Here is a 25544-nt window from a genome sequence, read left to right as displayed (position 1 = left end):
GACTCACAATGTATTATACAGATGGGGAAGTGTGAACTCCACAAATGGGAGGAATAGGACTCCACTCTCTTTTTGCATACTTGGCAAAGAAAAGAAGGCGATCCTTGTTGGATCAGGCCAAATGTCCATTTAGTCTCTGTTGTAAACAAAATCTGCCCTTTTTCCCTTATAGGGTATCCAAGAGCTCATATAGAGTCCTTACGTAGGTTCCCTATTGGTAGGAGAAAATAACAGAGGCCAACCAGAGAATATTGAGAAGCAAAGCAGCTAGTAAGCCTGATCTTTATTGATCTGTTGCAACAGGGTCCTCACTCACCACACACAGGAGGGAGGAGGAACCCCGAACAATGTTGCGCAAGGCCTTATATAGACATTTTAAATTCCCTGCGCTGGAGCTCAAGACCACCCCTCCATACATCATACATACATCACAGAGAAGGCGGTCTACAGCAGAAATCTGAGTGGTTTGTTTACCTCCTGTCTGCCAGAGTTGAGGGTCATCTAGTCCCACCCCCTGCAGTGTAGGAAACTTTTGTCCCTCGTGGGACTCAAACCCACATCCCTGGGGTTAAGAGTCTCGTGCTCTGCCACATCAGACATCTCAAAAGGAAAACAAGATTGAAGGTAAGGGAGCCCCTTTGAGGATAAGATTATTTATGGGGACGGTTAAAAGTATTACTGTCTCTTTAAGAAGGAAGCAGCAGAGGGAATTCTGGGAAAAGGAAGGAAAATGCAAAGCAAAACAACCCATTTTTGTTTGGTTATTTCTGCTGATTTTGACTGGAATGAATCCTCTCAAAGGGCCCTTGGAAAACTGCCCAAAGGGCTCTTGGCGGGTAAATGGTTTTTATACTTGTCATTCCGGTCTGGAAAGAAACTCCTGCTGGGCCTGAGAGGCAGATTTAGTCTCCTCAGGAGATCCTGAGGTGGGTTTTGTTATCCAATAGACGGAAGAAAGGGAGGAGTGTCTCTCCAGAGAACGAGGCTCCTGAGAACGTGTAGAGTTCGGCTCCTGAGTCAGCGCCAGAAAAAGACACACGTCCCCCTTCATAGTCCAGAGTCACCCGGATCCTCCTGGGCTTCTTCCTCAGGGACAGAGGAGAGAGATCAGGGGAGGTGCAGGCCCAGTACTCCCCTCCCCTCTTCTCCACAGCCCAGATCCCTCTCTCAGGACTGAAGTCGAAATAGCCCTTTCTCCTCACAGACTTCCTGGCGACCCCCAGAGCCCACTCTTTCCCACTTTCCACAGTGACTTCCCAGAAATGTCTGCCTGCTGCGAATCCCTCACATCCCAACACACAATGCCGCTTGTTGAATCTCTCAGGATTATCAGGCAGGGCTTGAGGTTTGTCTCCCCATCTCACGCATTTCCCATCCTTGCACAGGATGAGTTCAGGATGGGCTGTGTCTGGATCCAGAGTGACATTTGCTGTTGGGGAGAAGATGAGGGAGAGAGAAGATTAGGCAGAGTCAGCCGAGAGACAGAAACGGACATCCTGATAAATAAATAAAAAACACCCCAAAACCCCAGATTGCCTTTCAGATCAAGGGGATTTCTTTGTATCGCATGCAAGACTGAGACTTCTCCTTGCAGACTTTCATCAGAATAAATATCTTCCTTGATGGTTTTTAAATCAGTTTCCTTTACTTTCTTATATTCAATGTATATTGTGCCTGCCCTCCTTTCAACCCAGGCATTTTCTAAGAGGAAAAACCACCCAGTAAACCTTTTACTCATCTCTTCTGTGTTATCTAAGGGGAAAGCGAGGAGAATTGAAGGAGACAGGAGAGGAGAGAAGATGCTTTCCTCTGACAATCTCTGGGAATTGGCCTTGGGGAACCTCTGGGTTGGGCTGGAGGAGGAGGACCCCCCTCTTCTAAAAACAACAGCAACAACAAATTATATTTGCCTACTGCCCTTCATCTACAGGTCTCAGGTTGGTTCAAAGCATAAAACTACAACACAAAACCACATAGAGGCTTCCCCTCACTTTCGCATGAGTTATGTTCTGGGCCCTCGTGCCCACAAGTGAAAATCGCGTTAAGTGGGGAGCCTGTTTATTCCTGCTCTCCATCTCTCTCACCCACTTGGCCTCTCCTTGCCTTCCTCCCAACCATATTGGAAGTCTAGGGCTTGCCGCCAGGGAAGAGGAGGCAGATGGCAGGGCAATTTTACAAAGGACTGCTTATTCTATGCTTCTCTTTTAAATTTAATATATACCAGTGTAGGTTAAGATGGCGACTGAGACAGCAGCCTAGTTAGAGCTCCTGTCTTTCGTTAGGTTTTTTTTTTATATAAATATTTTTATTACATTTTTTCCAGATAAAGATATACAGTATAAGAAAACAAAAAAAACAAGAAAATAAAATAAAAAAGACAAATTATTTCAAAAGCTTGTTTCAATCTTCCATCGAACTTCCCCACATCTCCCGCACAGTGCAATCTTGATAATAAATTTATCAGCAAATTATAACCTTGTTTCATGTGTTTCTTTTATACTTTCAATTGCATTTTAAGTTTAAATTACTTGTTATCCATTTACTCTATAAACAAATATGTTATCCTTTTTAAACATTTAAACATTGGTTCTTTCATTAATATTGTCTAATTTCATATATGTTCCACTCTCATTGCTGGAGCTAACCTTCCAAATCATGCGAAATCCTATAATTCATATAACTTATAAAATTTTTGCAAATAATCCTTAAATTTTTTCCAATCCTCCTCCATTGCTTCTTCTCCCAAATCTCGGATCCTGGCAATCATCTCGGCCAACTCCATGTAGTCCATCAATTGCGTTTGCCACTCTTCCAGTGTGGGCAAATCTTGAGTCTTCCAATATTTGGCGATAAGAATTCTTGCTGCTGTAGTTGCATACATAAAAAACATTCTATCCTTCTTTAACACCTTTTGGCCGACAATGCCCAAGAGGAAGGCCTCCGGTTTCTTAGGAAAGGTGTACTTAAACACCTTTTTTAACTCATTGTAGATCATTTCCCAGAAGGCCTTCACTTTTGGACAAGTCCACCAAAGGTGAAAGAATGTCCCTTCAGCCTCCTTACACTTCCAAAATTTATTGTCAGACAAATGGTATATCTTAGCAAGCTTGACTGGGGTCATGTACCACCTGTATATCATTTTCATAATGTTTTCTTTCAGGGCATTACATGCCGTAAATTTCATACCGGTGGTCCATAACCTTTCCCAGTCTTCAAACATAATGTTGTACCCAATGTCTTGAGCCCACTTTATCATGGCTGATTTGACTGTCTCATCCTGAGTGTTCCATTTAAGCAGCAAGTTATACATTCTCGATAATACCTTGGTCTTTGGTTCTAACAGCTCTGTCTCAAGTTTCGATTTTTCCACCTGGAATCCTGTTTTTTTATCCAACTTGAAAACCTCATTAATTTGGGCATAATGAAACCAATCTTGCACCTTATCCTTTAATTTTTCATAGCTCTGCAACCTCCAATTATCTCCAATATTTTCTATTATTTCCCAATATTTCGGCCAACCGGACTCCATATTGGGTTTTTTCCGAGCCTTGGCCTCCACTGGTGATAACCACCTCGGGGTCTTGCTTTCAAGTAAGTCTTTGTATTTTGTCCAGACCATAAATATTGCTTTTCTGACAATATGGTTTTTGAACATTTTATGTGTTTTTACCTTGTCGTACCACAAATACGCATGCCATCCTAACGAATTATTAAAACCTTCCAGATCTAGGACATCAGTGTTCTCTAACAAAATCCAATCTTTCATCCAGCAGAAGGCTGCAGCTTCATAATATAACCTTAGGTCCGGCAGGGCAAACCCCCCTCTTTCTTTTGCATCAGTTAGTATTTTAAACTTTATTCGGGGCTTTTTGCCCTGCCAGACAAACTTTGAAATATCCTTCTGCCACTTTCCAAAACATTCCACTCTGTCCACGATCTGCAAGGTTTGAAACAAAAACAACATTTTTGGCAATACGTTCATCTTTATAGCTGCAATTCGGCCCAACAAGGAAAGTTTCAGTCTTGACCAAGTTTCTAGGTCTTTTTTAACTTCTGACCAACATTTTTCATAGTTATCTTTAAATAAGTTCAAATTTTTGGAAGACAAGTTGACCCCCAGGTATTTCACTTTTTAAACCACATTTAATTCTGTTTCCCTCTGAAACCCATCTGTTTCTAAAAATGTCAAGTTCTTTCCCAATACCTTAGTTTTTTGTTTATTCAACTTAAATCCCGCCACCCGACCAAATTCTTGAATCAGTTCTAAAACTCTTTTTGTACTAGATTCTGGCTCCTGTAATGTTAAAACCAAGTCATCTGCAAAAGCTTTCAGTTTATATTGTTTCGCTCCGACCCGTATTCCTTGTACCTGCCGGTCCTTCCTAATCATATTCAGCAGCACCTCCAGGACTGAGATAAATAATAGGGGGGAAAGGGGGCACCCCTGCCGTGTTCCTTTTTCAATATGAAACTCTTCTGTCACCACATTGTTCACTATCAACTTAGCTTTTTGTTCTGAATAAATTGCTTCTATACCATTTTCAAACCCCCGTCCCACTCCCATCCCTTCCAAGTTTTTCTTCATAAACTTCCAAGAAATGTTATCAAAGGCCTTCTCTGCATCAATAAAGATTAACACTGCTTTAGTGTTAATATTTGTTTGCAAAAGTTCCAGAATATCAATAATATTCCTAGTGTTGTCAGACAAATGCCTGCCTGGGAGAAAGCCTGCTTGGTCCTTGTGAATTACTTCATTTAGTACCTTTTTAAGTCTACTTGCCAAAATGTCTGCAAATATTTTGTAATCCACATTTAGGAGTGAGATGGGACGGTAGTTCTTAAGTTGAGTCTTTTCAGTTTCCACTTTAGGTATCAATGTGATGAAAGCTTCTTTCCACGTTTCCGGTGCCCTTCCTCCCCCCATAATCTGGTTGCAAACCTCCATTAGTGGTTGTATCAAATAGTCTTTTAACGTCCTATAATACTTGGAGGTAAGTCCATCTGGGCCTGGAGATTTGCCCAACTGCATATTCTGAATGGCACCCTCAATTTCCTGTTGTGTTATTTTGTAGTTCAAGATTGATCTCTTCTCCTGAGATAGTTCTGGTAGGCCGTTAGCTTTTAAAAACTGATCCATCTCAGACACTTCCTCGGGCCCTTGCGTATACAATTTTTTAAAATATTTCTGGAAGCACTTTCTAATTTCACCTGGTTTCTGGATATTTTTCCCTTCCACCTCTAGATTGGTAACATAGTTTAATTTTTGTCTTTTTTTCAACTGCCATGCCAGCAGTTTTCCACATTTGTTCGCTGATTCAAAAGATCTTTGTTTCATTTGTTTAATTTTCCATTCCACTTCTTGGTTTATCAGTTTCATATATTGTGACTGGTGGAATTTAATTTCTCTTAGAATCTCTTTTGATTTTGGTTTAGATCTCAATTTTTTCTCTCCATCTCTTATCTTCTCTAGTATCTTATCCTTTTTTCCATTCCAGAGTTTTTTCTTAATCGTATTCTGTTGTATCAGAAACCCTCTCATTACAGCTTTACTTGCGTCCCAGATTGTTCTTTTTTCCACCGAAGTGTTCAAATTAATTTCAAAATAGTCCTTTAAAGCTTTTTGGGCCTTCTTTACCATCTCTTGATCTCTTAGCAGGTTGTCATTCATTTTCCATCTGAAGGAGCCGGCTGGGGTAAATCTCACTTCCATTTTCAGAGCGTTGTGGTCGGAGCAGGTCTTTGGGCAGATTTCCACTCTTGTAGTCTTAGGTGCCAGCCCTCTAGTTGTCCAAATTTGGTCGATTCTTGTCCATGACAGGTAGGCCTCTGAGAAGAAAGTTCCTTCTTTATCTAGAGGGTTCCTTGTCCGCCAAATATCAATCAAATCCATATTGTCTGTCAGTTCAAAAAAAGTTTTAGGTAGTCTGCCATCCTTGGTTAGATTTTGATTTTGTGACTTATCCATAAAAGTAGAGACAACCCCATTCATATCTCCCATCATAATGATGTTTGAATAGTCCAGATAGTCCAGCAGTGTCTCATGCAGCTTCTTATAAAATTCCGATTTCCCCTCATTTGGTGCATAAATTCCTACTATCAGAACTTTTTCTCCTTGTGTTTGTATTTCAATTACCAGGGTTCTTCCTTGTTCATCTTTAAACAAAAATTTCGGTGACAAGTTCTCCTTTGCATAAATCACCACTCCTCTCTTCTTAACTCTGTCTGATGAGATAAATTCTTGGCCTAGTCTTTTGTTGATTAACACTTTCCTGTGGAGTCTGGTCACATGTGTTTCCTGCAGACAAATTATATCCAAGTGTTCTTTTTTCAGGATATGAAAAATCCTTTTCCTTTTTTCCGGGGAATTTGCTCCATTAATGTTCCAACTATACAGCTGCAGAGACATCCTGAATCGATCTGTTGTTGCTCTTTATGGGGTGTCCTCTTTTTTGTCCGGGCCCGGGGGGGAAGGTGTTAGTTCTATTCCAGGCTGTGGCTGAGGCCAAGGAACTACTGTTCCCTTCTGCAAATCCTCTCCGTGGTCGTGCAGGAACTTCTGGTTGTCTTCTTTTGTTTTAGAATCATAGAATCATAGAATCATAGAATCATAGAGTTGGAAGAGACCACAAGGGCCATCGAGTCCAACCCCCTGCCAAGCAGGAAACACCATCAGAGCACTCCTGACATATGGTTGTCAAGCCTCTGCTTAAAGACCTCCAAAGTAGGAGACTCCACCACACTCCTTGGCAGCAAATTCCACTGTCGAACAGCTCTTACTGTCAGGAAGTTCTTCCTAATGTTTAGGTGGAATCTTCTTTCTTGTAGTTTGGATCCATTGCTCCGTGTCCGCTTCTCTGGAGCAGCAGAAAACAACCTTTCTCCCTCCTCTATGTGACATCCTTTTATATATTTGAACATGGCTATCATATCACCCCTTAACCTCCTCTTCTCCAGGCTAAACATGCCCAGCTCCCTTAGCCGTTCCTCATAAGGCATCGTTTCCAGGCCTTTGACCATTTTGGTTGCCCTCCTCTGGACACGTTCCAGTTTGTCAGTGTCCTTCTTGAATTGTGGTGCCCAGAACTGGACACAGTACTCCAGGTGAGGTCTGACCAGAGCAGAATACAGTGGCACTATTACTTCCCTTGATCTAGATGCTAACCTTCTTTCCTTTATAGTTGAAAGATAAACCTTGGGGAAACTCCCACCTGTAGGGTATCCCGTTGCTTCTCAAAAGTCTTGCTAAGTCAGTATACACGGTTCTGAGGTCCAAAAGTTGTTTTGGTATATCCTTGTAGATTTCCGCTTTTCTGTCTTGGATCTCAAGCGATTTGTTAAAATGAAGGTCAAGTATTTTGTCTCTCTCCTGTTTAGATCTCAGAATGATCAGACAGTCTCTGGGCCTGTCCCTCCTTGCTGCTCTTCCTAATCTAAACGCAGTTGTTATTTTAAAGTCTTTATCTGCCTCTATACCCCAGAACTTAGAAAATTCTGCTGTCAAGTAGCCAATCAAATCTTCTTTCTCAAGCTCTGGGATAGATCGTAATCTCAGATTATTTTCCCGATTTCTCAGTTCCACCATGGACAGGTAGGCCTGCTGGTCACTGATATGCTTATGTAGTGGTCTTACCTCCCCTTTTATTTCATCAACTTTCTGGTTTGCTTGATCTGCTTTTAAATTGGCAGCCTCGGCCAATTTCCGATTCTCGGAAGTTGCTTCTTTAAGATTTCCAATTGCTTGTGAATGTTGTGCCACTTGTTCCGACAGTTTTGTAATAGAGGATGTGGCTAGGTCAATTTTTGCTGTTTGGTCATCCACCTTCTTATTTAGAATTGCAAATTGTTGTAACATTTCATTTAGAAGAGTATCAGATCCTCCTGCAGCCATGTCCTCTGTAGTTGGCTGCTCAGCTTCCTTTAATACAGCTGGGACTGATGATCTGCGTGACTGAGAAGTCAAAGTTGTTTGCACAAGTTGGACTTTCCCTGCTTTCGCTTTTGCAGATCTTGTTTTCGGAGGGCCACTCATTCCACACCTGTCTATGAGTCAAGGTCAAATTGTCTATTGTCCCATGGGAAAGACAGTTCCCCAGTGTAGATAACAAGACAGCAGAGAGTCAAAATAAAGTTTGTTCCCAGGAGCTTATAAATCCCAAGTTCCACTAGAGGGAGTATTGTTACAGTTCAGGAAAGAAAAAGAGAAATTTGTCCGCCATTAAGATCCCTGCAGCCAGATAGTTTAACAATAGTCCTTAAAACTTTTTCAACTTGCAGAGCCCTTCCCAGGTTGCCACAAAGTCTCATCCAAAAGGTGCAAGCTACAGTTGCTTAATTGTAACTTCCAATAATGCCCCAATGTAACAGTTTCAATTTTAAATATAATGTCCGCAATGACAGTTCTTTTTCCTTCTGTCAGCCTGGGATTTGGGTCTTAAAGTTTTTATAATCCACCGAAAGAAGGGGGGTCCCCAATTTAAATCAGCACAATAAAAAGAAGAAACTTGCCTTTTCCTTTCAGTTGCCAATTCCGCCAACGCACGATACTTCCGAATTTGTAATCCCTTTAAAATTGCTTCCCGCTTGTCAATTTCTTTGCCTTTGATCTTTAAACATTGCCGGAAGACGGACTTCCTGTTTTTTGTCTCCCGCTTTCAGCCAAATTCAGAATTTGTAATCCAAAAAAGAATAGTTCTTACTCACGAGTAAGTAATTTAGAATCCAATGTTTCAGGAAGAAAGGTCAGCGCTCGTCAGCAGCAGCCGCGCGGCTTCGCTCCCGCAGAAAGAGCGATGAACTGACAGCACCGCTTCCCCTCCGCGCTTCCGGGGCCCCTTACGGGGTCCCTTCTTCGTTTTGGGGGTCGCTCCAGGTGCCCGCCGAGTCCCACGGTCACGGGCTCGCTCTGCCCGTGAGTTTTCTTAATGGATCGCCGCTGTGCCGTAGCGAACGATCCTTTTCTGCGGAGCCCCTCTTCAGAGACCGAAGAGGACCGCCATTGCTGTTTCGTGCCGCCTCCGGAAGCTCTACTGCCTACTGCCCTTCATCTACAGGTCTCAGGTTGGTTCAAAGCATAAAACTACAACATAAAAACACATATAGGCCTCCCCTCACTTTCGTGGTGTTCACGTTCTGGGCCCTCGTGCCCACAAGTGAAAATCGCGTTAAGTGGGGAGCCTGTTTATTCCTGCTCTCCATCTCTCTCACCAACTTGGTCTCTCCTTGCCTTCCTCTCTACCATCTTGGAAGTCTAGGGCTTGCCGCCAGGGAAGAGGAGGCAGATGGCAGGGCAATTTTACAAAGGACTGCTTATTCTATGCTTCTCTTTTAAATTTAATATATACCAGTGTAGGTTAAGATGGCGACTGAGACAGCAGCCTAGTTAGAGCTCCTGTCTTTCATTAAGCTTTTAAGTAGTTTTTAGTCACTTCCTAATTCTAATTTTTATATTTTTTATATTTTTAACGTTTTACTGGCTGCCTCATCACCTCGCCTTGCTTTTAGTTTATTGTTTTATTGTTTTACTGCTCAACCCGAGAAAAGACGCCGAGAAACAAGGAGCGGCTGAATCTGAAGGAAACCTGGGCGCAGGGGAGGAACAACAAAGCTTGCCAGGAGGATTTCTGTACAAGAAGGAAGATTAATAGCTGAAGAAAACCTGTTGTGAACTCCTACTGTAGCCGAGTGAGTATAACTCCCTAAAGGAAAAGAACGTGAATAGAGTGAAATCCTTGGGAGGAAAGAAAAACTGCTTACCTGATAAGGGCCTGGGGAGGCCTTGGAACCTCTCCCTTTTATCCAAAACTGACTTGCGGAGAGCCCTGCGATGGAGCTAATGATCCTAGTTTAGTTTAATTAAGTTTTTAACTCAAAGTTTTAAGGTACTGAGACCCTGAAAGAAGATATATTTATGTATATTTTAAAATCCTTTTTAAGCATCTTGATTATTACCGGGGGAGTACCAGAGCCTCTGCGGTAATCACTTTGCAGCAATTGAAGAAGTAAACTCACCCCTGCCTCTCCACCACGTTGTCTCTCTTCTCTTTTGCAAACACCTCCTGTCTATTATCTCAGTCAACACACTGTAGCGTGTTTACTACAACACTAAAGGAACAATTTACAAATTTACAACTTTAAGGAAACAATGGTGACGACCAGGAGCGGCTGCAAAACCTCAGGCTTCTCTCTGAAGGCTGTAAGACCCACCTTTAAAAGAACCACTCTAAAGAAAGCACAAACAAAAATAACTCGCTTTTACATGAACAGAGCAAAATGTGGGACAAATGAGGAAATGACTGAAATCAATTATAATAAGAACAAGAAGGGAAGAGAAATCCTACTCTTTCCTACCAATCTCTCTTACAGCCATAATGAAGGACTGGTTATGCAAAGAAAGGAGTGTACTAAAAGCAGCGACAAAAGCCTAAATATATTGGAAGCAACACAAAATATCCTCGATACACCCGATGAAGCATCCCCGAAATTGAAAGCCAAACCCCAAGCTCCCCCCGAACCATCGCTAGACCAAAAAATGGAGGAACTAATGTTAAAACAAATTTCAGAATTGGCCTCGGAAAATATTAAACCTTCGAAAGACTCTTATCCTCATTCCCACGAGCCAATTGAAGAGGGTCTCTCAACCATCAAATGGCTAGTGCTTCTTACTGAGGACATTGAATCCATAAAGTCCTACTTGGACATTTGCACAAAAATTCTTACCATCATGGCTGACTCCTGTAAAACTCTCTGGAGAAAACCCGTCGGAATACCTGAAGAATTGGAAAATAATCATGGCCTCACCTCCACCCTCTGCAGAAGTGGGCCATTAAGGAAGGGTAAGAAAGCCCACAGAGCTAATGCTTGTAAAAGGAGATCCAGAGTTGTTAAAAATGTTAAAAAAAGTAAAAACATAAAAAATCTTAAGACAGTGCATTATAAAAAAATGGTTTTTAAAAAGCTTTTTAACCTACTCGAGCGCATATCAGCCTCTGGGACTAGAGGGAACCTGGTGAAGTCTTTAGCCAAGAAGACAGTTAAACAGGATTTGCCCCCAAACGTCTGTGCTGATAAAGCCCAGGATTGTCTAAAACCTTCAGCACTTGCTCCACCACCAAGCTCTAAGCAAGATTTATTACCCCAAGATCCATGGTCCTATGTTTTAACCATAGACAACTCCAAAACCAATAAGGAGAGCATTCCAACAAATAAGAACTGGAAGCTGGTGTTGCTTCAAAACAAACTTGTTTTTTCAAGCTATCCTAAGCCTCCAGGACTCTTATCTCAAGAGGATCGCAAAGTCCATCTACTGAACTTCCTTAAAGCATACATGCCAGGTATTTTGAGTAATCCCTCGGAGTTGGACCAAGTGGAATATCTATATTTTGATGGCTTGCTTGCCAGGGTGGTGGTTACATTCCATGATCGGAGACTGGCAAAACTGATATATAAACATAGAGAATACCTAAAGACAAGTGGTGTAAAAATATCAAGGTTCTTTAAAAATGAGACCTCCCCTATCCCACTACTCCCCAGTTCTGCAACCTCGACTGCAGCACGTCATCAAAAGGCTGAATACCACACTTTAATTGATTTAAAATCCACTGAGGACTCGCCTAATCACCTTCCAGAGTTACTCACTAATGACCCTCAAAGACCAGACTCTCCCAGGACTTCGTATGAGGAGAGCCAAGGTAATGGGCTCAAACGAGAGCTTCAAAAACTAAAAAGGAAAGATGCCCACCTGCAAGACCTGCAACTTCAAGAGAATGAAGATGAGGATCTTTTCTCCGTGGAAGAAAATACCTTAATTAGGCAATTTTGCCATTTTCCATCTCCGGTGCAGACTGAAATATTAGAAAGATTGGATATGCTAAGGGTTAAGCTGGCTGGGAGAGAAACAATCAAGGAAATCAATGTGGACGTCCATAAAAAGGACCAGACTTCCTATAATTTGAACCCAATACAAAAACAAAACCCAGCGGCCTGTCGGCCATGTTGCCTCCAGACAATGGCTGAGATTAACCTACCCTCAATTAAGGAAACCCGGCACACTGAAGAGAACACTACACCACCTCCAATAAGGAGAACCATCCCGAAGGTGAACTCACCAGGCTCTTGGGACAAGCTGAGGTACCTAGATGAGGCAGAATTAGGTCACAATCAGGTACCGGAAAAATACCTACGGAAAGAGACAACACACTTCAAAGGCCCGGTGACCACTAATGTCAGTATTCAACAGTCAACAGCCGAAACTATAGAACATTTGGCTAGTTTGCCATGTATGGAGAGCAATGGGCCGGCTCATAAAAAAGTAATCCCTAAAAGCACCTTGGGAAATAATTGACAAAGATCAGACCAGAGTCAAACTCCAGCTGGCTCCCTATCTCCGCGGAAATCCGACACCATTAGATATGACCAGACTCAACCCTCACTCACAAATCAAGCAAAAGCAGTTCTTTCCTTGAAAGACGCACCCAACCCATCCCAGAGCCTTAAAATTGTCTCCTGGAATGTTAACGGCTGGGCGACAAAGCAAATGGATCCTGAAGCAATGAATTTCATCTCTTCTTTCGACATTGTGTGCCTCCAAGAGACCTGGTCCCAACAAAGTATCGTTCTTCCAAATTATTGCTCCTTTAGCTCCTGTGCTCGCAAACTAACCAACAGGGGTCGCCCCCAAGTTGGCCTCGCCTGTCTTATTTCAATCAGCTTATCTCTCACTATTTGCGAGGAAATTAAATCTTCCCCTTACTTTCTCACTATAAAGATCCATCTCCCAAAAATCAAAAGCCCATGGTTGTTAACTACAGTATACCTGCCCCCAGTAATTAACGATTCCGACCGCAATGAAAGGTGGTCTGAACTTTCGTCTTGGCTCCATGATCTTCAAACAACTAACCCAGGACTCCCTCAAATCCTCTTAGGCGACTTTAATGCAAGAATAGGTCCCAACGACGATGATATAGTATCTCCCGCAGCACTCCTGGACATCCCCCTGCAGCCCCCCTGGGGAAACAGATGCACTCTGGATCCTATAACAAATGCGTCAGGGAGACTGATGGCCCAATTGGCCATGGAAAACGATCTCTGCATCGCGAATGGCAACATTACTCCCTTGTCCTCGCAGCAATTAACGTGTATCACTCCCCGGGGAGCCAGTGTTGTCGACTACATTTTACTGACGCCGGAGCTATTCTCAATTTCTACAAAAATGGAAGTGGCTGAATATTTTGGTGGTGACCACCTTCCATTTACTCTACTGTTAAACCTAACAGAGCCACCTTCAGTCCCCTCAAACTATAGAACCATGGTACAAAGCCACCCTGTATACAAAACAAAGAAATGGACAAGCCTCAGCTCCTCTCTTGCCCTGGACATACAAAAATCATTTGATATGTCTGCAGCTCCCTTTGATTCAATCCTGCCCGCTGATCAATACCGGAAATTACTTGATGCTTTCTCAACAATTTACACAACCACCACCTCGCCTACTCACCAACGCCTTTTCTCTGAATCGCCTTGGTTTGACAAGGAATGTAAAGCCCTAAGAAGGCGAATTAGGAAAATGGTCAGAATCATTAAATTTTCCAACGACCCCCAAACACGTGCAAAGCTCATAGATATTAAAAGGACATACAGAAACATGATTCATCGCAAGAAACAGCAGCACATCCTTGAGGCTTGGTCCACTCTTCGTTCGGCTGTAGAAAGGCATGACTCCCGCTCCTTCTGGCGCTTAGTCAGACCTTCGGCACCATTCAATCCAGCTACCCAGATTTCCGCTGATGAATGGATTGCCTATTATTCAACCAGTTTCGCTTCTTCAAATCTTCTTACAGATCTCCCTCAGTCCCTGTCGGACCTCTGTTCCTGCTCTCTTAGTCCCACTTCCTCAATAAACTTTACCTCAACTCGCATTTTCAACATCATGTCAATGCGAAGGAATAAGGCCCCCGGCCCAGACATGGTCCCATTGGACCTTTTCCTGACTGATCCTCTTTGGTGGAGCGAACACCTGACTCCTGTATTCACCGCTATCTCCTCCGCCCTAGACATCCCCGACTCCTGGAGAGAAGCTATAATAGTTCCGATCTTCAAAGGCGGCCAGCCAAACATCCCTAGGAACTATCGCCCCATCAGTTTATTATCCATCCCGGGGAAAATATTTGCCGCTGTTTTATTGGAGGAACTTCTCTCATGGGTCCAGGAAAGGAACATTCTACCGCTGGAACAGATTGGTTTCCGAATGTCAGCGACAACCATGGACCACTGTCTAACTCTTTATCACCTTGCCAGTAAATACACTGCTCCAAGGCAAGGCCACCTATTTGCCACTTTCATGGACCTGGAGGCCGCCTTTGATTCCATTCCTAAGCAGAGATTATGGTCCAAACTTGCCCATTTGGGAATTGATCCGCACCTCCTCTCCCTAATTATTTCCCTTTATTCAAACACCACAGCCCGCGTCCGAAGTGGTCCCAACGGCTCCCTCACTACTCCATTTCCAACGGCCAAGGGCATCCGACAAGGTTGTCTCTTGGCTCCTTTATTGTTTAATCTCTATCTTCACGATGCAATTTCCACTTTGAAGCTAGCATCTAAGTATCCTCCTCACTTAGCAGGCCACCCCGTTGCTTCCCTTTTCTATGCTGATGATGCCGTCATCTTATCCAGAACAGTTGCGGACCTAGCAAATGCAGTTAATGCATTTATCGCCTATTGTAAGATGGAAGCTCTTAACATTAATTATAAAAAATCGAAAGTCCTCCACTTCACTCGTTCCCGCAAACTCAAGTTGGAGCCGCTTAAGATCACAGGCGGCTACCTAGAAAAGGTAAAAGCCTTTAAATATCTAGGCATAATATTCACTTATAATCTCTCCTGGACCACCCATCTACAATCTGCTTTTCTTGCTGCAACCACGACTTCTAACGCCATTGTCCGATTTTACCACCAGAAGGGCGGCAAACATCTTCCAGCAGCAATTCAAATATTTAATGCCAAAGTTGTCACCAAATTACTATATGGATGCGAAGTATGGACTACAGCAATATCAGGTAACTTGGATCGCCCACTTCATATATTTCTGAGATCTCTTTCCGGCGTCCCGAGATGTGTCTCAGGTGCAGCCTTACGACTCGAGTTCGCCCAGCCCTCAATTGTCAAACGAGCATGGAGTCGAGCCATTTCCTACAGCTTCCACCTATTAGCATCGGATGCTCGAATTAGAGGTGGTTTTTCCAATCTGATCCTAAGAGACATTCATAATTCCCCTTGGAAAACTACAATTAACCTCAAATTCTGCTCTCTTCTCAATTTGAATTGTAAAACTGTTCTCAACTTAGAGTGTATTAGCCCGGCGGCCCTACCTCTAATCAAAAAGAAACTACAGCAACTTGACTTCTCTAACACAGCTTCCCATGCAAGAGGACCGTGTTCAGGCCTAGCCCTAGCTATTCCACCCCCTGAAGGGATCCCTCTATACTGCTTCACAATTTCTTCGGAGGCTAAGCGTAGGGCCTTTACCTGTGCCCGTCTCAACTGTTTTCCTACAGCAGTTCTGTCGGGTCGTTATTCCAGAGTTCCCATCGCAAACAGAACATGCACCTGTAATGACACGACCCTGGAGACTATGGAACATGTAATGCTCTTCTGTCCCAACTGGACAGATGAAAGATCTCGGTTTTTAACTCCCCTCGTGAATAAGCTTCATCTCCCAATCCAGCCTTGGATAGTGTCCCTCTTTTTGCAGGATTCTGATTGTTGGATTACCGAGATGACAGCTAACTTCCTGCTCAGTGTGATGAAGAGGAAAGCGGCACTAACTTCTTCCTTAACACCACAGCTGCAGTCGATACGCAGCACAACCGAACGAAGTTCCAAGTAGCCTTATTGTGCAAGGACAATCGACTTAGGACATATCTGAGGAGCTGAAGGACCCTTTAACGGTCCTCCTCCAGCCTCAGCAGTTTTGTTTTTGTTTTTGTTTTCTTTAAGTAATCGCCCAGGACGATATCTACCTTTATCTCCCCACCCCCATTTTATGTTGTTATCTCAATGTATATCATGCTATGGCCTCACGGCTAATGCAATAAAAATCTATTAAAATATATACCATAAGACTAGTTCCCTGGGGGAAGAGGGGGATAACTCAAACGGTTACCAGACAGTCATGATAGACAAGTGTGGGGTTGCCATATTTTGAAGAGCAAATAAGAAGACACATTGGCCAACTTCTACTTTTAACTACAGATTGCTATGACGACTCTCATTTTAAATACACCTACTCTATGTAGGCTATACAAGCTGTGATATATTGCTAGTAAAGGTAAAGGGTAAAGGGACCCCTGACCGTTAGGTCCAGTCGCGGACGACTCTGGGGTTGCGGTGCTCATTTCGCTTTACTGGCCGAGGGAGCTGGCATACAGCTTCCAGGCCATGTGGCCAGCATGACTAAGCCGCTTCTGGCGAACCAGAGCAGCGCACAGAAACGCCGTTTACATTCCTGCTGGAGCGGTACCTATTTATCTACTTGCACTTTGACGTGCTTTCTAATTGCTAGGTTGGCAGGAGCTGGGACCAAGCAACAGAAGCTCACCCCGTCATGGGGAATCGAACTGCCGATCTTCTTATCGGCAAGCCCTAGGCTCTGTGGTTTACACCACAGCACCACCCGTGTCCCATATTGCTAGTGGCAATGTTCTTAACTTTCAACAAAAAAATAAAAAGAATACCTATTGCTCCCTCGCTTGCCACATGAAAGTATTTGGGCTCATGTTCACATCTTGGTGAACCTAAGTGTGCACAGAACAATTTATTAAACTGTTTCACATCTGCATATGGACTCTCCTTAAGGGCAGAGGGATGTTAACTCTTGCCCTCCCGGACTCCTTCTTCAAGATCTTGTAGCTGAGCCAGCGTCCTTTTAGTTCAGCCACAAGAGAAGGGATTTCGCTAGCTTAAGATGCTGCTCTGTCACGATTCTCTGCTGCAGATAAGTTTAGCCAGGTGCCTAAGATCTGAGCATAAAACACACTAGAAAACTTTTCATGGGTTACTGTAAACCAAAAAAACAAACAAACAAACTTCGGATATTCTGCCAAATTTGAAAAATGTGCCCAGGCAGAAATTTTAATCCTGAAAAAAGAAGACGTATATGGGGAAAAGAGGACATGTGGCAACCGGGCCTGAAAAAGGTGACATGGATAAGCAACCCAACTCTCTCTAGGCAGGAATGAAACTCTTCCTTGCTCAGTCTGATCCTTCTGGGCAGTTTCTCTCCCCCCCCCTTCTGCACCTTCAAGTCCACCCTCTCTGCCTTTGTGGCACAAACAGCAGGACTAGAGTCTAGCTGTGGATGGTTCTCAACAGTACAGAAGAGACTCTTGACCCCCCATGAAACACTAGTCTCCACCCCTTCTGTGAATTGGGGTCTCCATGTGAAATTTATCTCTCTGGAGATTTCTGAATGACTGAACATCTGAGGAAGCAAAAAGAGAGGCTTAATGGGCTATATTGCAAAAGCTCAAAGAAAATCTTTTTACAAAACATCACCATAACATAGCATCTGTTGTTTCCTTATATCAAGCAAAAGATGAAATCATAGAACAAAGAATTGCAAAGAGAACAGCTGTAGGCCTAAGGAATTAAAACAACTAACGTGTTTAGCTGTGATTCCTGCATTGCAGGGGGTTGGACTAGATAATCCTTGGGATCCTCTCAAACTCTACTATTCCATGATTCCATGGGAATATCAGAAATAGTAAACCATTCTAGAAAATGGCCAAATTAATCATTCAAAATCCACGAATGAAATGGGGCTCTGGACTGGAGGGCTGGAGAAAGGTTTAACATCTGCCCCAAGTGAACTGAATCATAGAATCATAGAATCATAGAATCATAGAGTTGGAAGAGACCACAAGGGCCATCGAGTCCAACCCCCTGCCAAGCAGGAAACACCATCAGAGCACTCCTGACATATGGTTGTCAAGCCTCTGCTTAAAGACCTCCAAAGAAGGAGACTCCACCACACTCCTTGGCAGCAAATTCCACTGTCGAACAGCTCTTACTGTCAGGAAGTTCTTCCTAATGTTTAAGTGGAATCTTCTTTCTTGTAGTTTGGATCCATTGCTCCGTGTCCGCTTCTCTGGAGCAGCAGAAAACAACCTTTCTCCCTCCTCTATGTGACATCCTTTTATATATTTGAACATGGCTATCATATCACTGGTGGGAAGAAGATGTTGAAACTGGAATTTCCAAGCATGTTGACAAACCAGATTGCAGAGGAAGAAGCTGCAGAGCTTTGCCATGTAATTCCAAGGGTCTCGTGCAATGGGAAGTCCTCCCTCATGGAATAATAATAATAATAATAATAATAATAATAATAATAATAATTATTATTATTATTATTATTATTATTTATATCCCACCCTCCCCAGCCGAAGCCGGGCTCAGGGCGGCTAACAACTATAAAATAGTACAACATTCTAAAATCATTTTATTATAAAATTGATTCAACTCAAATTGATGGCAACCATTAGGCCCTACGGAAAGATGTCAAGTCCCGCAGGGCCCTAGTCTCTTGTGACAGAGCGTTCCACCAGATCGGGGCCATGGCCGAAAAAGCCCTGGCTCTAGTTGAGGCCAGCCTAACCTCTCTGTGGCCTGGGACCTTCAGGATGTTTTTGTTTGAAGACCGTAAGTTCCTCTGTGGGACATACCAGGAGAGGCGGTCCTGTAGGTACGAGGGTCCTAGGCCGTATAGGGCTTTAAAGGTTAAAACCAGCACCTTAAACCTGATCCTGTACCCCACCGGGAGCCAGTGCAGCTGGTATAGCACTGGGTGAATGTGATCTTGCAGCGAGGACCCTGTAAGGAGTCTCGCCGCGGCATTCTGCACCCGCTGGAGTTTCTGGGTCAGTCTCAAGGGCAGCCCCACGTAGAGCGAGTTACAATAATCCAGTCTGGTGGTGACCGTCGCGTGAATCACAGTGGCTAGGTCAGGGCGAGAGAGGTAAGGGGCCAACTGCTTAGCTTGGCGGAGATGAAAAAATGCCGCCTTTGTTATAGCTGCAATCTGTGCCTCCATGGAAAGGGAGGTGTCGAAGATTACACCCAAACTCTTAACGGATGGTGCTGGCACTAATTGCACCCCCGCAAGAGATGGGAGTTGCCCCCCCAACCCCATATCATCCCTTCCCAGCCAAAGGACCTCTGTCTTCGAAGGATTTAACTTCAACCGGCTCCCACGTAACCATCCAGCCACAGCTTCCAAACATCTGATCAGTGTGTCTGGGGCCGAGTCAGGATGGCCATCCATCAACAGATAGAGTTGGGTGTCATCAGCATACTAATTGCAGCCCAGCCCAAAACTCCGGACAAGCTGGGCGAGGGGGCACATAAAGATGTTGAAAAGCACCGGGGAGAGTATCACACCCTGAGGTACTCCACACACCAAGGAGTGGTGTGATGACAATTCCCCCCCAAGCGCCATCCTCTGTCCCCGACCAGAGAGAAACGAGCGCAGCCATTGAAGGACTGTGCCCTGGATCCCCACGTCAGCAAGGCGGTGGTCCAGGAGTTCGTGATCGACCATGTCGAAAGCTGCTGACAGATCTAGAAGAATCAGCAGCCCTGACCCGCCTTGGTCCAGCTGTCTACGAAGATCATCTGTTAGGGCAACCAGAGCCGTCTCGGTCCCATGGCCAGCGCAGAAGCCGGACTGGAATGGATCCAGAGCCGATGTTTCATCCAGAAACCCACCAAGCTGTTCAGCAACCGCTCTCTCAATCACCTTACCCAGGAATGGAAGATTCGAAACTGGGCAGTAATTGGATAGATCTAAGGGATCTAATGATGTTTTCTTTAAGAGTGGGCGCACCACTGCCTCCTTCAGTTCCCCTGGGAATGTCCCGGTGCCAAGGGACAAATTGATGATATCCCCCAGGGGGGCCCGCACCTCGTCTGGACACGCTCTAATCAGCCAAGATGGGCACGGGTCAAGAGGACAGATGGTGGGCTTTCCAGCTCGGAGGAGTCTGTCCACATCGGCTAGGGATATCCAGTCAAAGTGGTCCAATACAGGACCCGAGGACAGTCGAGGGGCCTCCAGTTCCTTTATTGTATCCAAATTGGTAGGGAGGTCATGGTGGAGCAACAGGACCTTCTCCGCAAAAAAGCTCGCAAATCCCTCACAGCTGTGTGTCAAATTGTTATTTAAATTTGGCTGTCCCTTGAGGGACGTTAAAGACCTAATTATACTTAATAATTGCGCTGGGCGAGAGCTAGCGGATGCAATCGAGGCCGAGAAGTAAAACTTCTTAACGGCCTTCACTGCCATCTCGTAGGTTTTCATAAAAACCCTATAAGATGTTCTTGAGGCTCCGTCACAGGCACCCCGCCATACTTGCTCTAGCCATCTGAGGTCCTGCTTCATTTTCCGGAGCTCCTCGGTAAACCAGGGAGCCCGGTTTCTGCGGGGTCGCAGAGGGCGCTTAGGTGCGATCTCATCGATGGCTTCCAGGAGCTGGGTATTCCAGCCCTCAACAAGCTCAAGCAATGAGTCGCCAGGGGGAGAAAGGTCCCGCAAGGCTTGGCGGAATCTATCAGGGTCCATCAGCCTCCATGGGCGAGCCCAAATCGGCTTGCCACCTAAGCAGGGTGGGGGTGGAAAGTCAATCCTGGCTTTCAGAGCGTAGTGATCAGACCATGGCACCTTCATTGAAGGAGACATGATCACATCTATACCTACGTCAAAGATCAAATCCAGCGTGTGGCCTGCTTGATGTGTGGGGCCTGAAACAAACTGGGAGAGCCCTAGTGTCGCCATGGAAGACACCAGGTCCAGAGCCTGTGAGGACGGAGTGGCATCAGCATGGATGTTGAAGTCCCCCAATACCAATAGGTTAGGGAACTCCAAGGCCCAGCCGGCCACCGCCTCCAGCAGGCCTGACAGGGTGGCTGCTGGTGCACTAGGTGGCCGGTACACCAGCCAGACAGCCAAGCTCTCCTCGGAGCCCCACACTAGGCCAACACATTCGATGCCGGGGATCGATGGCGATGGTAGAGCCCTGAAAGAACAATTTTCCTGGATTAATAATGCCACCCCTCCCCCCCCGGCCCACAGTCCACGACTGGTGGAGGACGGAGAAACCCGTGGGCACCATCTCTGGGGCCGATCTCATAAGAACTGTGGGAACTCTGAGGAGATGGGGATGGCTGAAGCACAAGAAATGGCTGGTGAGGTTGAAACTCTCAGGCCTTGCTCTGCTGCTGGGAGACCAGCCTGTCAGGAGGTGGAGGAGGGACTGGGTGCTTGCGGGTGCCCTTTTTAACACACTTCACGAGGGGGAAATCCAAGCAAATCTAGAGAAGCCCCAAAAGAACCTCTCCAGATTGTGTGGAGGTTAAACAAAATGCAAGGGAGATTCCTTATACATGAGAACTGGACAAGATGGACATTGGAATGACCCTGCAGGATCCTCCTTAAAGGCTTTTGTAAGATATTGTAAGGCTCTGAGGCTTTTCCCTACAAACAAACAGTATATAGATTTTAGGGGGAAAAGCAAAATCTATAAAATTGAGGGTGTACCTGTTGGGATTTGCAGGATACTGAGTAAGTCTGCAGGCTTCAACAGGATGATGCAATACTCTGTGAAGTGCTGGGTCAGAGTGACTCAGCAGGAGTGTGATTAATGTGATTGGCTATCACCTGTTTTAAAAAGGAAAGCCTGCTCAACAGTAACTGTGGTGGTTGTGCTGTAGTGTGGTGGTGCTGTGGTGGAGAGTATTCGTTTGCCTTAAGGAGCAGGTACTCTGTATGGACTGTTTTTGTAAATACTTGTATATAGCTCACATTAAAAAGACTGCACTGAAAAGAAACCTGGGACTCTTAGCGTTTCGCTGAAAGCGCCGCGAGGAATTCGCGACAGTACCCAGGATACTAGTGTATAGGCAGGAATGGAACTCAGACTGGTGTGCAGGTTGATTGCAGGGACAAGTCCTGCCCCCAATCCAAGCCTTCAAACCCCTTCCAGTTCATTCATGGGACATGGAAAGAACCCAAACACCACTAGAAGACTGTTTCCCAGAGTGACGCAATTTATGGGGGTCCCAAAGTCTGCAGAACAGACGGTTCAACAGGCATGAAATATCAGTCCCCATCCTTCCTGTCAAATTGTTCCTCCCCTAGAACAATTTGAACAATCCAGAAACTTACCTTTCTGAGTTTGTTTTCTGTATAACACAGCATCTGAGGAAGCAAAAAGATATAAAGCGTAAGGGCAATACTCTTCCAGCTGAAATAAATCTCCATACAAAAGTAACACTTCATAATGTAGCATCCTTGAATTGACACCATTCAGAGCAGGAGAACCTCCAAAAGGACAACCCCAGATTGTGTAGACTGGTAACCAAAAGGAAAAGGAGGTTCCATATAATTGAAAACAGATACACACTGGTTCAGCCTTTCTTTATAGGATCCAGCGTCACAATATACATGGCAATTCTGGGGGACAGGAAATGGAGGCTGTGGCACCAAGAAGGAAGGTATCTTGGGGTTATTCAATTCCATGCAGTAAGAGCCTGGCATGTTCGGTTCTGAAGAAATAATAGAATTCCCAGTGAAATCCTGCCAGCCAATTTTCATTACCTTTCCATTGTTTCATTGCATCCTCCACAAGGTGATTTAGATCACAGGATTCGAAGATCCTGTTCCTCAGCTCTGGAGGGAAAGCCAGTGGCTTCTCTGGACTCTCTCTTTTCTCATACCTGGTGAAAAGAAAAACAATGTAAGTCCATTCAAACTCACAATTTCTGTTAAAGGAAAAGAAAGGAATGCAGAGGAAGTCAGCTGGAAGAAGCCTAGATGGACAGGCAGGCACTGAGTGGGGAGTTTCTTCCTCATTACAGACTCCTCAGCCAGACCCCCAAGGGCCAAAACAGCAACCCCAGGCCTCTGGGTCTTCCCACTGGTGTCGATTCAAAGAAGAAGCAGAATCATATGGTATCAAGGGGCAGGAATTGTCTGAGGGTGATGACAGCACAGCACACATTTCCTTTCTCTAGATGTCCCCAGAGAAGCGGTGAGGAAGAAAAAGAGATTCACTTCTGTTGGGAAACAAGAAATGTTCCTAAAAACCTCTACTCTGAACCTGAGTGACACCTTGAATTGAAATACTGCAGCTGGAATATGGTGAAGAAAATAGCCAATTCCTGCTCCTTGGTGAGAAATCGCCCCCTCCCAAAGGGCTCTATGGGGCAGGAGTTTGCTTGGGACAGGGTGGGGGGCCGGCAGAGTGACTATACTGGTCAGTCTAGAAGGAAACAACGAAGGCAGACACGTCCAACTCCCAAGAGACTGTGATCTACTCACAGTATGAAAAGACCGATTGTGATCACTATCACAGTGGTCCCACCACTATCATAGTGGTGGGAATATATGCTTCGAACAGTAAAAAAGATTATTTTTTTTAGAAACTTGGAAGAGAGATTATGGGACTATGTGGATGAAAATATTGTGATTATGGGAGATTTAGATGGGGTGACATCGATCGAAATGGATAGAATGCAAAGAGAAAGAATGTCAAGTTCAGGTAGATTACCACTTTCTTTTTCCCATTTAACTGAGAACTTTAACCTATATGACGCCTGGAGAACAAAAAACCCAAGTGTAAAAGACATAACCCAAGTGTAAATAGACATACTCGGAGGCGAAAAAATCTGGGGAACGAATTGATGCAATATTTATAATTTTAAAAGATCAGGCAGGATTTTTGCCAGCCAGACAAATAAAGGACAATACTAGAATAATTATAGATCTATTAGAATACGCCGACATGAATCCAAGTAAAAAAATCTCAATGTTACTGGTAGATGCCGAAAAGGCATTTGACAGTGTCTCATGGAAATTTATTATTAAAACCTGTGAAAGTTTAAAACTAGGAAAAAGAATTATGAATGGAATTCAAGCAATTTATAAAAACAAAGAGCTAAATTAATCATAAACAATTAAATCACAGAAGAATTTGACATTGAGAGAGGGACACGACAGGGATGCCCTTTATCTCCACTTCTATTTATAACAATATTGGGAACTCTACTAAAAGCTTTAAGGAAGGATGAAGAAATAAAAGGTATAAGTTTTGACACACAGTTTTATAAAGTAAGAACGTTTGCAGATGATGTGATTATAACAACCGAAACACCAAAAGAAAATATTAAAAAAGCACTAGAAAGAATGAAAGAATTTGGCAATGTATCAGGATTTAAATTGAACAAAGACAAATTGAAATTAATAACAAAAAATATGGGTAAGAAAGAAAAAAAGGAATTAGAGGAAACAACAGGATTAAAAATAGAAAATAAAGTGAACTATCTAGGGATATGGATTACAAATAAAAATACAAATTTATTCAAAGATAATTATGTTAAAAAATAGAAAGAAATTAAAGGAAATATGGATAAATGGGAAAAATTAAAACTATCACTAGGAGGAAGAATATCTATGATTAAAATGGTGATACTTCCAAAAAATTTATTTTTATTCCAGAGGGTTCCAATTATAATAGGAACCAAATACTTTATAAGCTGGCAACGAGATCTTGCAGATTTTATATGGCGGGGGGGAAAGCAATAATAAAATCAGAAGTAATGACGGGCCCAAAAGAAAGCGGAGGATTCGCAGTGCCAAATTTTAAAAAGTACTTTGAAGCAGCATGTTGGTGTTGGATAAAAAAATGGATATTACTAAAAGATAATGAGGTCCTGATGTTAGAAGGTTGGGACAAAATATATGGCTGGCATGGTTACTTATTATACGGTAAAAAAGAATATCACAAAAGATTTACAAATCATCTAGTAAGAAAGGCCCTTTTTGATGTTTGGGAAAGAACAAAAGAAAAAATTATTGAGAAAACTCCATAGTGGGTTTCCCCTATAGAGGCAACCACAACATTAAAGAGTAATGTAAAAGAGATTTGGCCAACATATAGAGACCTACTAGAAGATATAGACGGAAACATCAAATTAAAAACCTATGAAGAATTACAAACATTTGGAATAAATTGGCTACAATACTACCAATTGAAAGTAACATACGAAAGGGATATAAAAATGAGGGGATTTGAAAAAAAACTTCAAAATTTGAAAAAGAAGTATTGCAAAGTGACCAAAAAATCCTTGGAAATATGTATAGATTATTAGGGAAAGTTTCCTTAGAACAAGAGACTAAAGGGGAAAATATGTTAAAATGGGAGCACGATTTGGACTATGAGATTGATTCAGAAAGTTGGAAAACCTTTTGGGAGAAAAATATAAACTTTACAGCATGTGTTCTATTAAGGGAGAATTATAGGAAAATACATCACAGATGGTACCTAACCCCAGATAGACTGTCAAAAATGAATAAAACAAACAACAAATAATGCTGGAGATGTAACAGGACAAAAGGCACGTTATACCACATGTGGTGGACTTGCCCAAAGATTAAAATCTTTTGGGACATGATCCACGACGAGATAAAAAAATTGATAAAGACGTCACATAATAAA

At 43.6% G+C, this 25544-nt stretch overlaps 1 protein-coding gene across 1 annotated transcript in view; it reads right to left on the bottom strand.

The window, feature by feature from the left end:
• Positions 1–251: 251 nt before the first annotated feature.
• The window catches only part of LOC308580816 (zinc finger protein RFP-like), a 99909-nt gene continuing 74616 nt past the window's right edge, over positions 252–25544 (bottom strand). Inside the window, exons 6-8 of the mRNA XM_081183009.1 lie at positions 22646–22764; positions 22214–22246; positions 252–1429 (exon numbers count right to left, since the gene is read on the bottom strand). Coding sequence (XP_081039135.1) covers positions 912–1429; positions 22214–22246; positions 22646–22764 — 670 coding nt within the window. The 3' untranslated portion in view covers positions 252–911. The remainder of the gene's footprint in view (positions 1430–22213; positions 22247–22645; positions 22765–25544) is intronic.

This window comes from Podarcis bocagei (assembly GCF_964188305.1).
Source record: "Podarcis bocagei genome assembly, chromosome: 2".
Taxonomy (NCBI): Eukaryota; Metazoa; Chordata; class Lepidosauria; order Squamata; family Lacertidae; genus Podarcis; species Podarcis bocagei.
The sequence above is the reverse complement of the archived record's forward strand: the minus strand, read 5'-3'. Positions and strand labels throughout refer to the sequence as shown.